At 46.6% G+C, this 16,515-nt stretch overlaps 1 protein-coding gene across 1 annotated transcript in view; it reads left to right on the forward strand.

The window, feature by feature from the left end:
• The first annotated feature begins 2,231 nt into the window (after window positions 1-2,231).
• LOC141164783 (retinol dehydrogenase 11-like) overlaps window positions 2,232-16,515 on the forward strand; it is a 67,401-nt gene continuing 53,117 nt past the window's right edge. Inside the window, exon 1 of the mRNA XM_073650343.1 lies at window positions 2,232-2,480. Coding sequence (XP_073506444.1) covers window positions 2,324-2,480 — 157 coding nt within the window. The 5' untranslated portion in view covers window positions 2,232-2,323. The remainder of the gene's footprint in view (window positions 2,481-16,515) is intronic.

The following is a 16,515-nucleotide window of genomic DNA, read 5'->3' on the forward strand; positions in this document are numbered from 1 at the left end:
CTATTACATCGTGTCTTTTCCTCCAGTCACCTCCAGAGCTGCAGTCACTATTGTGCTATTACATTGTGTCTTATCCTCCAGTCACCTCCAGAGCTGCACTCACTATTCTGCTGTTACATTGTGTCTTATCCTCCAGTCACCTCCAGAGCTGCAGTCACTATTGTGCTGTTACATTGTGTCTTATCCTCCAGTCACCTCCAGAGCTGCACTCACTATTCTGCTATTACATCATGTCTTATCCTCCAGTCACCTCCAGAGCTGCAGTCACTATTCTGCTATCACATTGTGTCTTATCCTCCAGTCACCTCCAGAGCTGCAGTCACTATTCTGCTATCACATTGTGTCTTATCCTCCAGTCACCTCCAGAGCTGCAGTCACTATTCTGCTATTACATCATGTCTTATCCTCCAGTCACCTCCAGAGCTGCAGTCAATATTCTGTTATTACATCATGTCTTATCCTCCAGTCACCTCCAGAGCTGCAGTCATTATTCTGGTGTTACAGCACTACACCATTATTCTGCAGTTAACCTCATCATGCATCAACTCTGCAATCAATGAATGCATAAATTACACAATTGTGGAGTGCTGTCTGTATATACTGCATTGATATCACTGTCACCACACCCACTAACAGGTGACATCACTGTCACCACACCCACTGACAGGTGACATCACTGTCACAACACCCACTGACAGGTGACATCACTGTCACCACACCCACTGACAGGTGACATCACTGTCACCACACCCACTGACAGGTGACATCACTGTCGCCACACCCACTGACAGGTGACATCACTGTCGCCACACCCACTGACAGGTGACATCACTGTCGCCACACCCACTGACAGGTGACATCACTGTCGCCACACCCACTGACAGGTGACATCACTGTCGCCACACCCACTGACAGGTGACATCACTGTCGCCACACCCACTGACAGGTGACATCACTGTCGCCACACCCACTGACAGGTGACATCACTGTCGCCACACCCACTGACAGGTGACATCACTGTCACCACACCCACTGACAGGTGACATCACTGTCGCCACACCCACTGACAGGTGACATCATCATCATTGTCACTAATACCTTTGCTGATGAGTGTTAGTCTGACTTTGGGCCCCTGTGTATTTGGGTCCCCGGTGTATTTGGGCCCCCTGTGTATTTGGGCCCCCTGTGTATATGGCCCCCTGTGTATATGGGCCCCCTGTGTATATGGGCCCCCTGTGTATATGGGCCCCCTGTGTATATGGGCCCCCTGTGTATATGGGCCCCCTGTGTATTTGGGCCCCCTGTGTATTTGGGCCCCCTGTGTATTTGGGCCCCCTGTGTATATGGGCCCCCTGTGTATTTGGGCCCCCTGTGTATATGGGCCCCCTGTGTATTTGGGCCCCCTGTGTATATGGGCCCCCTGTGTATATGGGCCCCCTGTGTATTTGGGCCCCCTGTGTATTTGGGCCCCCTGTGTATTTGGGCCCCCTGTGTATTTGGGCCCCCTGTGTATTTGGGCCCCCTGTGTATATGGCCCCCTGTGTATTTGGGCCCCCTGTGTATATGGGCCCCCTGTGTATTTGGGCCCCCTGTGTATTTGGGCCCCCTGTGTATTTGGGCCCCCTGTGTATATGGGCCCCCTGTGTATATGGGCCCCCTGTGTATTTGGGCCCCCTGTGTATTTGGGCCCCCTGTGTATTTGGGCCCCCTGTGTATTTGGGCCCCCTGTGTATTTGGGCCCCCTGTGTATTTGGGCCCCCTGTGTATTTGGGCCCCCTGTGTATTTGGGCCCCTGTGTATATGGCCCCCTGTGTATATGGCCCCCTGTGTATTTGGGCCTTGGCGGGCAGCTAGATACAAGGTATCCATACTGCAGAGATGAGTGCCGCTGATACGTCTGACCCTCACAGGGCATTGTCTGGACCGGATACCATTGTAACAAACCCTCAGCTCAGCCTTGCCCCCGCCATGCAGAGGTTTATGGACCATAGACCCGAGTGTTCTCCTTCACTGACAGCAAGCAGATGATTTTACATCACAGGACGGTCATGGCGTCGGCTCCTTCTGTATTGTGCCTGTACAGCAGCTCCTCACAATCCCTCTGCGCTCTGGAAAGCACAGGGTTAATATTGCATATTGCACTGTAATTAGGACTTGGACCTTGTTATTAGGGGGTGCCACTCTTTCCTGCCCAGATTACAGCAGCTCTGCCCACTACCTGATAACATAAAGCAGCCGGCTCTAGGACCCAGCGGCAGAGCAGGTACAGAGTGCAGAGTACCTTGTGCAGCGCACTAGTCCCAGCACTCAGTCGCTGCCGGTCATGGAGCTGCTGTCAGTCCTCAGTCACCCAGCCTGGTTCCTGTGCTCTGTGCTCCTGGCCGTGGTGCTGCGCCTACAGAGGAAGGGAAGTTGGGAGCCACGGAAATGCCACGCTGACCTGACGGGGAAAACCGCCATAGTGACTGGAGCTAACACCGGTGAGTAATAAAGCGGCCACCAAACACCGCTGCGGTCACACGTGCAGTACTGTGCGGGAAAAGGGCTGCTGAGTCCGAAGGGTTAACAGTTTATCATTATCAACAAAATACAAAGCGACAGAAGAGAAACGTAAATACCATCAGTATCTGGTGACCGCCCGTCACCTCCATCATCAGTATCTGGTGACCGCCCGTCACCTCCGTCGTCAGTATCTGGTGACCGCCCGTCGCCTCCGTCGTCAGTATCTGATGACCGCCCGTCACCTCCATCATCAGTATCTGGTGACCGCCCGTCGCCTCCATCATCAGTATCTGGTGACCGCCCGTCACCTCCATCATCAGTATCTGGTGACCGCCCGTCACCTCCATCATCAGTATCTGGTGACCGCCCGTCACCTCCATCATCAGTATCTGGTGACCGCCCGTCGCCTCCATCATCAGTATCTGGTGACCGCCCGTCACCTCCATTATCAGTATCCCGTGACCGTCCGTCACCTCCATTATCAGTATCCCGTGACCGTCCATCACCTCCATTATCAGTATCTCGTGACCGTCCGTCTTCTCCATCATCAGTATCTGGTGACCGCCCGTCTTCTCCATCATCAGTATCTGGTGACCGCCCGTCTTCTCCATCATCAGTATCTGGTGACCGCCCGTCTTCTCCATCATCAGTATCTGGTGACCGCCCGTCACCTCCGTCGTCAGTATCTGGTGACCGCCCGTCTCCTCCATTATCAGTATCTGGTGACCACCTGTCCCCCCCCCCATCATTAGTATCTGGTGACCGCCCGTCACCTCCGTCCTCAGTATTCCTCACCTTCTTAATGACTTTCATACTCCTCAGTCCTCATCCTACAATCCTCTCTGTACTGCTGTCTTCATAGTTTTTAAGGTTGACGGTAAAGATAAGTTCATTGAGCTCAACCTTTAGTACAGTGTCCATTTTAGGACATGATCAGATATCAAAATCAAACATCAGAATGATGTCAGTTTGAGGCTAAATACCCTGTCTGAGAAGTGATCCTGACGAGTGACTCTGACAAGTGACTCTGACAAGTGATCCTGACGAGTGACCCTGACGAGAGATCCTGACGAGTGACCCTGACGAGTGACTTTGATAAGTGACTCTTACAACTGTAATAATAATCATGAAAAAAAAAGTCACTGTCCACTGATGGGACTTGAACCCAAAATTCTTCATCCAGAGTCCAGTGCACTGACCACTGAGCTATAAACTTAGTTGAAGAAACTTAAGAGATCTATTTGATTATATGATTTTCAGTGCAAACCTGATTGAAACTCATTGGGACTTATGCACAGACTGCAAACAAGACAAATTCAAATGATGTTTGATTTTGATGTGTGAGTCTGATGTGTGACTTTCTTCAAACATCAGAATCAGAATCACAATGACTTTTTTGTCACCCTGAGTATTTTTATAGTTGATCTGATAAGATAAGAAAAGCTGCTAATTACTATCACTTGATTGGATCGCTTAATGGTAAGGCATCAGCCTCTGCAACTACAGTGTCAGAGTTCAAATCCCATTAGGAATATTATTATTATTATTTTTAAATTATGCCTGTTTATCACACAAACTACAGGGATGTTTTACTTTTAATATCTGACATTCTTATTGTCATCCTGACGTGTGAAGAGTTTCAGACACGCTGTCTATTTCCATGGTAAATGACGTAGCCAAAGAGGCACTAATTTACTACATATCTATTTCCAAGTGACTGTACATTTGCAGAATTTCTTAAAGGGGTCTAATGATAACATTTCTTTATTGTCAATTTTACTTTCCATCCACCCAAGAACTGGCTGCAAACTCACAATGTACTTTTGCTTTGTAATTATTATTATATATCACTACCTAAATAATCAAATAATGAACCTTCAGTTTAATGGTAAGGCATCTGTGTCACATAGTTTTGGTTTGAAAGGATAATAATAATAGCGATAATAATTAATAATAAAAAGTTCAGTGTCCCTACAGGTTTTTCTTGGCTTATGAGATTAACCATGATAATACTCAGGGGGTCTAAAAGTAATGGTGATTCTTATTCTGATGTGTGAGAAAAGTCAGATATCAGTGCAGTTTGTGCGCTCGCCGGCATCATTTATAAAACAAAAGATTATTTTTTCGTCAGGGATTTGAACTCTGAACGTCCACTCCATGAGGCAGAAGAGGCACCATTCGGCCATAAACTCAAATGATGCTGCCTGATGGTTTTTCTTGGTTTATGATATTTACTATGCAAATACTCATAGTTATGGAAGTCCTTCTGATGTTGATGTGTGATGAAAGTCAGGTATCAAACTCATTCATCAAACTCGTACATCATTTGAACTTGGTTTGGACAATGTCAGTGTGAAAGTCCTGATTGACCTGGAAATAACATAATCAAGTGGAATGTTTACTTTTCTGTAATGATTGTAGAACTCACTGGTAAGTGCGGGATGGGTGAGGATACAGTAGGTGATTATTATTATACAGACCTCTGTACTGCCCCCTCATATATTTATACATTGTAATAAGATCGCCCCCCCAGCCTTTGTTTTTCCAAACTGAATGACCCCGATCTGATTACCCGTCCCCTACAGTCACCCGTCTCCTGCAGTAGTCACCCGTCTCCTGCAGTAGTCACCCATCTCCTGCAGTAGTCACCCGCCTCCTGCAGTCACCCTCCTCCTGCAGTCACCCGTCTCCTGCAGTCACTAGTCACCCGTCTCCTGCAGTCACTAGTCACCCGTCTCCTGCAGTCACTAGTCACCCGTCTCCTGCAGTAGTCACCCGTCTCCTGCAGTAGTCACCCGTCTCCTGCAGTAGTCACCCGTCTCCTGCAGTAGTCACCCGTCTCCTGCAGTAGTCACCCGTCTCCTGCAGTAGTCACCCGTCTCCTGCAGTAGTCACCCGTCTCCTGCAGTAGTCACCCGTCTCCTGCAGTAGTCACCCGTCTCCTGCAGTAGTCACCCGCCTCCTGCAGTCACTAGTCACCCGTCTCCTGCAGTAGTCACCCGTCTCCTGCAGTAGTCACCCGTCTCCTGCAGTAGTCACCCGTCTCCTGCAGTAGTCACCCGTCTCCTGCAGTCACTAGTCACCCGTCTCCTGCAGTCACTAGTCACCCGTCTCCTGCAGTCACTAGTCACCCGTCTCCTGCAGTCACTAGTCACCCGTCTCCTGCAGTCACTAGTCACCCGTCTCCTGCAGTCACTAGTCACCCGTCTCCTGCAGTCACTAGTCACCCGTCTCCTGCAGGCAGTAGTCACCCGTCTCCTGCAGGCAGTAGTCACCCGTCTCCTGCAGGCAGTAGTCACCCGTCTCCTGCAGGCAGTAGTCACCCGTCTCCTGCAGTCACCCGTTCCCTTAATAATCTTGGCCACTCTTCTCTGTAGGAAAGTAGTTAAAACCCTTAATTACGGGTTTATTACTTGCCCCCAATTGAAGCACTACTTTATTATGACCTCAATGCTTTTTCTACCCGGAAGCATTATGGGTTTTCTTTTTTACTGGGTGGACATTCTCCCAATTTTTTTATCCTGTATGATTAAAGGATTTTAAACTAAGTCTTACCTACTTTCCTTTGGTGCTGAAGAACATCCCCCTTTTGGACCACTGAAAGTCCTCCAGATTCTTTTGTCCTCCTTCTCCTGACACTTGTCCCCGTTCCTCCACACTCCTTTGTCCTATTCTTCTTTCCCCCCACAGTTATTCTATCTTCTCCCCAGACTTCTCTGCATCAATATCCTGATTCCTGTGTCCTCCATACTTATTTTCCACTCCTGCAGAATTCTCTGTCCCCTTTTCAAGACTGCTCCCTTCTTCTATAGTCCTCTTCTGACTCCTCTTTATCCCCTCCAGACAACATTTTTCCATTCACCAGATTCTTCTGTCACCTGCATTTGGGTCCTCTAGACCCCACTGCAGAATCCTAGGTCCCCTCCTCCAGACATGGAGCTCACCGGTTAGCACTGTTGCTTTCCAATGCTGGGCTCCTGGGTTCAATGGCAACATGTGCAAGGAGTTTGTATGTTCTCCCTGTGTTTGAGTGACTTTCCACTTGGTTCTCTGCTTTCCTCTCACACTCCAAAGATTGATGGGGACAGTGATGGTAATGAATGAAAAGCGATGTGGAATTAATGGGGCTATATAAGCAATGCACAATAATAATAATTATCCTACTCGAGAATTTCAAAGGATTTAAAAAGAAAAACCCTGGATGAGAAAGGAGTCAAGATTGGCACCATAACAGGATAACTTGCGGGGGACCTATATGTGGACTCGCCAGTTTTTCCTGTCTTTCACTCCTTCCCTCTCGCCGCTGAGACCAATAGTGGCTGGAATAGACAGTCTTGGGGAAAAATTTGGTTGTATATTGGCAATCATTGGTCAAAGAGCTAGCAGGGTGTATGAGAGACGCCAAGCATGTGATGGCCTCTGGCTCGTGCGGAGGGAGCACTATTGTTGGCCGTCCTGTGCTGTCTTAGGCCGTTATCCTTCCATTCCACATGATCAGCCCTTTCATAGCATTAGATAGAGTATATAGTATATACAGAGTTTATCATATAATTTGTTATAGTGAATACACCAAAGCAATTAAGACATTTTTATTAATTGCAGTTGATTTTCTTCTCAAACAATTTTTTTTTACTTATTACAAAATATGTATTTTTTTACAGTGAAATTTTCCCCATGCCTGGCTAATATTTTTATGGATTTTTATCATTTTTTCTGAAGATAATCCTTTTTCCCCCCATGTCAGGTGGTATGGTCGCTATATTGACGACTTGCTCTTGATATGGGGGGGTGGGAATCAGGTGTAAATCATGGATTTCTTCTATTATAGTAATAAAAATCATAGGAAATGGAAATGTACTGATGCTGTCCATCCTTCGTAGTGGAAGATGACCATGACTTCAGGGTTTAGAGGAGGATCAGTGGTTGTGGGTCCGGAGGTGACTGATGAGGCCAATCCTGGCCCTGAAGGCTCAGCCACATATGTGACATAAGCAGGTGTAGTCAGGACAGTAGATATCGCTTTTGCCTTGCGCACAGCTCACTTTCTTTTTTTCTTCAGCTGCACGAGTTCCCGAGGTGATCCTGCCTCGCCAAGCTGGATGGTCCAGGTCAAGCCTCTCCCGTTCATTGATGTTGATTCCCAGGATTTTGAGGGACACTTTAAGGCAGTCTTTATAACGTTTCTTCTGCCCCCCTGACTGCTCGTTTTCCTTGACACAGTTCTCTGTTTAGGCAATCAGCTATCTGGTATTCTGATTACATGTTTGGCCCTCCTGCCTTGAGCCTTCAGCAGGAGAGTATTAATGTTGCAGAGTCCAGCTTGTTCCAGGATTGCCGTGTCGGGGACATTGTCATGCCACCTGATGTGAAGAAGTCTGCGGAGACAGCTCAGGTGTGCCGGCTGTAGATAGTCCAGGTCTCGCTGGCATAGAACAGTGTAGTAAGGACCACAACGCTGTAGATCTTGAGCTTGGTAGTAAGGCTGAGTCCTATCCGCTCCCAGACGTTCTCACCGAGTCTGCCGAAGGCGGGGCTGGCTTTGGCAATCATAGAATGTTAGAGTTGGAGGGGACCTCCTGAGTCCTCGTGTCCAACCCCCTGCTCAATGCAGGAGTCACTAAACCATCTCAGACAGATATCTGTCCAGCCTCTGAAGATGTCCATTGAAGGGGAACTCACCACCTCTCGTGGCCGCCTGTTCCACTCATTGATCTCCTCACTGTCAAAAAGTTTTTTCTAATATCTCATCTGTATCTTCTCCCTTTCAGTTTGATTCCATTGCTTCTCGTGTTTCTTTGTTCAAATGAGAATAAAGATGATCCCTCTACAATGTGACAGCCCTTAAGATATTTGTAGTCAGCAATTAAGTCTCCTATTAGCCTACTTTTTTGCAAGCTAAACATTCCCAGATCCTTTAAGTCCCTGTAGGATATAGTTTGCAATCCGCTCTCCATTCTGGTCGCTCTTCTCTGAACTTGCTCCATTTTTTAGATTTATTTTTTAAAATGTGGTGCCCAGAACTGGATACAGTATTCCCATTGAGATCTGACCAAGGAGGGAGTAGAGGGAGATAATTACTTCACGTGATCTAGACTCTATGCTTCTGTTAATACATCCCAGAACTGTGTTTGCCTTTTTGCTGCTGCATCACACTGTTGACTCATGTGCAGTCTGTTATCTATTAATATACCCAAGTCTTTTTCACACGTGCTGTTGCTTAGTCCTATTCCTCCCATTCTGTAGATGTAATTTTCGTTTTTCTTGGCCAGATGTAGGATCTTCAATTTCTCACTGTTAAATACCATTCTATTAGTTGCTGCCCATTCTTCAAGTTTATCTAGATCCTTCTGAATCCTTTCTCTGTCTTCTCTAGTGTTCGCTATCCCTCCTAGCTTTGCATCGTCTGCAAATTTGATTAGTTTACCTCCAGTTCCCTTATCTAGATCAGTTATAAAAATGTTGAACAACACTGGGGCCAGGACAGAGCCTTGTGGTACCCCACTTGAAACACTCTTCCAATTGGATGTGCAACCATTTATTACCACTCTGAGTACGATCACTGAGTCACTTATGAATCCACCTAACCGTAGCTTTGTCAATCCCATACTTGGACATTGTTTTAATAAGGATAGTATGAGATACATTATCAAATGCTTTGCTGAAGTTGAGATATACCATATCTACCGCATTTCCCTGATCCACTCAGTCAGTGATTCCAGTGATTAGATTAGTCTGACATGACTTGTTTGCTACAAACCCATGCTGGCTCTGATTAATTACTGTATTCTTATTACTTACATACATGTTGTTTAATAATTTGTTCAAAGATTTTTACTTGTGTAGAAGTAAGGCTCACTAGCCTGTAATTTCCTGGTATAGACGTAAGGTTCACCGGCCTGTAATGTCCTGCTATAGAAGTAAGGTTCACAGGCCTGTAATGTCCTGCTATAGAAGTAAGGTTCACAGGCCTGTAATGTCCTGCTATAGAAGTAAGGCTCACTGGCCTGTAATTTCATGGCTCCAACTTCTTTCCTTTTTTGAAGATAGGGACAACATTTGTCCTTCAATCTTCCGGGACTTCTCCCAGACCTCAGCGTCTATGGAGAGTACGCGGGAGAGTGTGCTGCCCAGGTAGGTGAAGTTGTCGAATGCTTTGAGTGTTATGTTCTGCTACCAAAGCTAAGGAAAGAGAGGAGATCTGTCCCTACTATGAGACTCAGCTGAATCCCTACGATGTAACAGGGAACCTGATCCTGCGATCAGACCTGCTAAAGTCCTAATCTAGTCTGTACGAAGACCTATAGATGTGGGGAGGGAATCCCTACAAGTACTAAGGACTGGGAGGAATATGGGACACCTCCTAACAGAAATAGTAGCAGACAGACGAACAAACAAAATAGATAGAACATAGAGGTCCGTAGACCAAGCAAACTAACAGAGTTAGATACAGAGCACAGGCTAGCTAGAAAGTAGATATACAATGAAGTCCAGCAAAGCCAGAAGGGCGGAGCAGGACTAAATAGGCCAACAAGGTCATGTGACCAGCAAAGGAAAAAAAACCTAACAGCAAGGTTCTAACAGTACCCCCCCTTCTAAGAGGATCCTCCGGATCCCCTAGGACCAGGCTTATCAGGAAATCTCCTGTGAAACGCTCTGATAAGTCTGGACGCGGAAACATCATCTGACCTCACCCAAGAGTTATCCTCGGGTCCGAAACCTTTCCAGGCCACAAGATACTGCAAACTACCTCTATACCGTCTAGAGTCAAGGATGCGAGAAATTTCATATTCCCCGTCCTCCACCACCAGAGGAACAGAGGCAGAGGCGTCACCATCCGACACAACAGCTTTTTTTTAACAGAGAGACCTGAAAGACCGGATTAATTCTCCAGGAGGTAGGAACCTCCAACCTAACAGCAGATTGGTTGACAACCTGAAGCACCTTAAAGGGCCCTACAAACTTGGGACCCAATTTCTTAGAAGGAATCCTCAACCGCAGATTCCTAGAGGACAACCAAACCATGTCACCAACAGCGAACAAAACCTCCTGTCGTTTCCTATCAAAGTAGTCTTTAGATTTTCTGTTGGCCTCCTGAAGATTACCACGCACATCCGTCCAAACTCTTTCCAAATCACCGGAAAAATTCTCCTCCTCAGGCACGGCAGATCCCAACTTGGAGAACGACCCAAACGACGGATGTCTCCCAGAACAACAAAAAAAAGGCGAACAACCAGCAGAAGAAGATGTATGATTGTTCAGAGCAAATTCGGCAAGTGGCAGAAACTCAGACCACCCCTCTTGATTGTCTGCCACAAAACAACGCAAGAACTGCTCAACATCCTGGTTTTTCCTTTCTGTCTGGCCATTAGATTCAGGATGATATCCGGACGAAAACGACAAATGAATTCCCAACCTGTCACAAAAGGCACGCCAAAAACGAGCCACGAACTGAGGACCCCTATCAGAAACAATGTCAGTAGGAACGCCATGAAGTCTGACAATTTCCTTGACAAAGGCCTTAGCGAGAGTTTTAGCGCAGGGCAGTTTGACGAAGGGAACCAAGTGACACATCTTGCTAAAGCGGTCCACGACCACCCAGATGACAGTAAAACCCTCAGAGGGGGGAAGGTCAGTTATAAAGTCCATAGCCAAATGTGTCCAAGGAGCACTGGGGACCTCCAAAGGACAAAGCAACCCCGCAGCAGGAGTATGTGAGGACTTAGATCTAGCACATATAGTACATTGACGCACCCACTTAATGACTTCCTTCTGCCATCCAGGCCACCAAAAACTGTGACCCACCAGTCTCTTGGTCTCAGAGATTCCGGGATGACCTGCCAACCGAGATTCGTGACACTCAACAAACAAATCTCTCCTAAAGGTCTCAGGCACAAACAACCTCCCATGAGGAGTGTTAGATGGGGCATTCTCCTGAGCTTTAAGAATCTCATCTTCCAAAACGGAGTCCAATGCCGCTATCACAACACCTTCTTGTAAAATGTTCTCCTCTTTCTCAGCACCGACTATGGGAGAAAAACTGCGAGACAAGGCATCCGCCTTAACATTCTTAGTACCAGGGATGTAAGTAACGGAGAAATTAAACCGCGAGAAAAACAGTGCCCACCTAGCCTGACGGGCATTCAGGCGCTTGGCAGCATCAAGATATATCAGATTTTTATGATCCGTAAGAACCTGAACGGGAAATTCCGCACCTTCCAAGAAGTGGCGCCAGTGTTCAAATGCGAGTTTAATAGCCAATAATTCCCGATTACCAATATCGTAATTCAATTCAGTCTCTGAAAATTTTTTTGAAAAAAAGGCACAGGGATGTAATCCATCCCCGTTATCCTGAGACAATACTGCGCCAACCCCCACAGAGGAAGCATCAACCTCAACCAAAAACGGCCTAGTAACATCAGGCTGCATAAGGATGGGAGCAGAGGTGAACCTCTCCTTGAGATACACAAAAGCTTCAATGGCCTCAGAAGACCACTGAACTGCATCAGCACCTTTCCTGGTGAGATCGGTCAGAGGTTTGACAATACTAGAAAATTTTTTTATGAACTTTCTATAGTAATTGGCGAAACCCAAAAACTTCTGTATCGATTTCAAACCAATAGGCCTAGGCCATTCCTGCACAGCCTGAACCTTAACCGGATCCATCTCAAAACCTTTGCTGGAGATAATGTAGCCCAAAAAACTAATTCTCTGTACAGCGAACTCACATTTCTCCAGCTTAGCAAAAAGCGAATTGTCCATTAATAACTGTAATACCTCACGTACGCTCCGCCAATGAGACTCCAGATCTGGCGAATAAATCAAAATGTCATCCAAATACACAACCACATTTTTACCGATCAAAGGTCTAAGGATGTCATTAATCAGATTCTGAAAAAATGCAGGAGCATTAGTAAGACCAAAAGGCATAACCAGATTCTCAAAATGACCCACAGGAGTGTTAAAAGCAGTCTTCCATTCATCACCCTCCTTCATGCGCAACAGATTGTATGCCCCCTTAAGGTCAATTTTAGAGAACCACTTGGCCCCCAATAACTGGTTAAACAGATCAGGAATCAATGGCAGTGGGTAAGGATTGCGTACAGTAATTTTGTTAATCTCACGAAAATCCAGACAAGGACGTAAACCGCCGTCCTTTTTTTTTACAAAAAAAAATCCAACCGCCACAGGAGACTTAGAGGGCCTAATGTGACCGGCGGCCAAACTTGTCTGTATGTATTCCTCCAAAGCCTTCCTCTCAGGAATAGTAAGATTAAATAAACGACTTTTAGGAAGAGTCGCTCCAGGGACAAATTCAATAGAACAATCATAGTCTCTATGGGGAGGCAAAACCTGCGATTCCTTCTCAGAAAAAACTCTCCAAAAATCCTGAATAGCAACAGGCAATTCTCCCCTATCCAAAGCTGCAATACGCCCGTTACAACACTTGTCATAACATTTATGGCTCCAGGATTTAATTTCACTGGTAGACCAATCCAGTACAGGATTGTGAAATTTTAACCAGGGCAAACCCAATATTACTGGAGAAGGCAAGTTATTCAACACTACCAAATCCAATTTCTCATGGTGAACACCATTAATAGTGAGAGGAAATTCACTGACCTTGAGAGTAATATTCTTCAAAGGGGAACCATCCACAGAAACCACAGCAATGGGGGATGACAAAGGTTCAGGTTTTAAATTGAGTTTTTCCACGAATCCCCCATCAATTACATTCAGTGTAGACCCACAATCAACAAACACCCGAAATTCCATTAATTTTTCCTGAGCAATCGTGGAAGCAGCTAAAAATACACCCTTGGAATTTAAACAGGCAATACGGGCATGACTGACCATTTTTTTTTCTTTCTTCATACGAAGCTCACAGCCTTTAATCAAATGACCAGATTTTCCGCAATAGAAACACAAGCCTTCCGAAAAACGACGGTCTTTTTCTTGAGAGCGAGGTGCCACCGATCCAATCTCCATCGATTCACCACTGTTAATACACACATTATCATAACCAGAAACTGACATAGCAGAGGATTTGCTCTCATTAACCCTAGCACGCAGTCTTCTATCCACCCGTATAGCTAATTGCATAGCCTGTTGCAAATCCTCAGGTGTAGGATAAGCAATTAGCAGGTCTTTAACCCTTTCACTGAGCCCAGCAAGAAATAGACTTTTCAGAGCAGAATCGTTCCACCCTGTTTGAGTAGACCATCGATGGAAATGAGTACAATATTTTTCCACATTACCCGATCCTTGTTTTAGACGTCTCAACTCAGTCTCAGCTGATGCGACACGGTCAGGATCATCATATAATAGTCCCAAAGCAGAAAAAAAAACTATCCACTGATCTGAAGCATGAATCACTAGGTTGCAAAGAAAAGGCCCACTCCTGAGGCTCTTTGCGCAAAAGTGACATTATGAACCCTACGCGCTGGGATTCATCCCCAGAGGACTTAGGTCTCAAACGAAAATACAATAAGCAAGCATTTTTAAATGAAAAAAATTCTCGGTGTTCACCAAAAAACAAATCCGGCAAACATACCTTAGGCTCCAAGAAATGTGCTCCAGGACAGTTACTCACGTGCTGACGGAGCTCGGCCACCTCCAGAGAGAGTCCCTGCAGGCGATGAGCCAAATCCTGAACCGACACCATGATGGAACAGAAAAATCTTTCCTTAGAGAATTTGCAGGCTGGACTTACTGTTATGTTCTGCTACCAGAGCTAAGGAAAGAGAGGAGATCTGTCCCTACTATGAGACTCAGCTGAATCCCTACGATGTAACAGGGGACCTGATCCTGCGATCAGACCTGCTAAAGTCCTAAGCTAGTCTGTACGGAGACCTATAGATGTGGGGAAGGAATCCCTACAAGTACTAAGGACTGGGAGGAATATGGGACACCTCCTAACAGAAATAGTAGCAGACAGACGAACAAACAAAATAGATAGAACATAGAGGTCAGTAGACCAAGCAAACTAACAGAGTTAGATACAGAGCACAGGCTAGCTAGAAAGTAGATATACAATGAAGTCCAGCAAAGCCAGAAGGGCGGAGCAGGATTAAATAGGCCAACAAGGTCATGTGACCAGCAAAGGAAAAAACCTAAGAGCAAGGTTCTAACATTGAGCACATTACACAGTACACAGCAGGGGCACATTTATAAGATTATCTCAGCACAGGAACATTATTATATCACATCCAATTGTGGAACTTATTATTATTCCAAGATGTAGTGATTAAAATGAACTTTTGTTCGTGGGAAAAAGCCTTTAAGTGTGCAGTCATCACCAAACAAGCAGTCACGGCTGACAGTGTTATGCACCTTTGTAACAGCCTTCAGGCGTCTGGGATTGGATAGCTTGCAGTCAGTCCTGTACCTGACATCTGTCAACATGGCAGAAAATAGCATGGCACTTTCCCATGATTTTCCACAGGCCGTCCGTGCTGATTGTATTGAAAACCTTTGTCAAATCGAGAAAAGTCACAAAAATGTTGCTGAGTTGCTGCTGGCACTTTTTCTGGAGTTGACACGCCGCAATAAGGCTCCCACATCGGGCTCCAACCTGTCCCCTCATCTCTATACTCATACTGACAATACTGGACCTACTACTTGGGGAAAGACTACGGGATTTTTCTGTGCAGCTTCAGTTGATTTGGTTTTATGCGATGATTAAGGACAGAGCTCCGGATCGCAGTAAGATTTATTCCAAGTTGTTTCACTGATCTACAATAAAGAAGGTGCATTTAAGAAGGACGAGTCCTGCTGGATCTTATCTCTCCCCACATTCATCTGCCAGTGCTCCCAGTGTTCTTTCCTCCAGACTCCTCCCCACAGACTCTTCTGTCCCTTACACTCTCCTACAGTCCTTTATATCCCCTTCCAAACCCCTCTGTACTCTTTCTTCAGACTTTTCAGTCCTCCTTCACCAGACCTCCCTGTCTCCTTCTCCAGACTCCTCTGTTGCTTCCACAACACTCGTTTATCCCCTCACACAGAATTTTTGGCCCTCTTCCAGACGCCTCTATCCCCTCTTCCAGACGCCTCTATCCCCTCTTCCAGACGCCTCTATCCCCTCTTCCAGACGCCTCTTTCCCCTCTTCCAGACGCCTCTTTCCCCTCTTCCAGACGCCTCTTTCCCCTCTTCCAGACGCCTCTTTCCCCTCTTCCAGACGCCTCTTTCCCCTCTTCCAGACGCCTCTTTCCCCTCTTCCAGACGCCTCTTTCCCCTCTTCCAGACGCCTCTTTCCCCTCTTCCAGACGCCTCTTTCCCTTCTTCCAGACTCCTCTTTCCCTTCTTCCAGACTCCTCTTTCCCTTCTTCCAGACGCCTCTTTCCCTTCTTCCAGACGCCTCTTTCCCTTCTTCCAGACTCCTCTTTCCCTTCTTCCAGACTCCTCTTTCCCTTCTTCCAGACGCCTCTTTCCCTTCTTCCAGACGCCTCTTTCCCTTCTTCCAGACGCCTCTTTCCCCTCTTCCAGACGCCTCTTTCCCCTCTTCCAGACGCCTCTTTCCCCTCTTCCAGACGCCTCTTTCCCCTCTTCCAGACGCCTCTTTCCCTTCTTCCAGACGCCTCTTTCCCTTCTTCCAGACGCCTCTTTCCCTTCTTCCAGACGCCTCTTTCCCTTCTTCCAGACGCCTCTTTCCCTTCTTCCAGACGCCTCTTTCCCTTCTTCCAGACGCCTCTTTCCCCTCTTCCAGACGCCTCTGTCTCCTTCAGAATTCTCTGTCGTCTCCTCCAGATTCACACTCCTTATCAGTCTCCTTTATCTTATTTTCAGAACTCCTTTGTACTCAACACTGAACTCTACTATATTTTCTAGCAGACTCCTCTGTACTGTGACGCCTCTACTCGAAAAGCCCTTTTATTTTACCCTGGGAGATGGGGGACTCGGAGTCGGGTCCTATGATGTAGAGATGGGGTGCAGTCGTGGCCGGGATCCGACCCGTGCTCAGGGCCGTCACATTAAAAAGGAGATGGTGAGGGCTTATCCGGGTTGAGTGGCTG

Source organism: Phyllobates terribilis, unplaced genomic scaffold (assembly GCF_046119375.1).
Source record: "Phyllobates terribilis strain yellow unplaced genomic scaffold, ASM4611937v1 Scaffold_1__5_contigs__length_1240528914, whole genome shotgun sequence".
Taxonomy (NCBI): Eukaryota; Metazoa; Chordata; class Amphibia; order Anura; family Dendrobatidae; genus Phyllobates; species Phyllobates terribilis.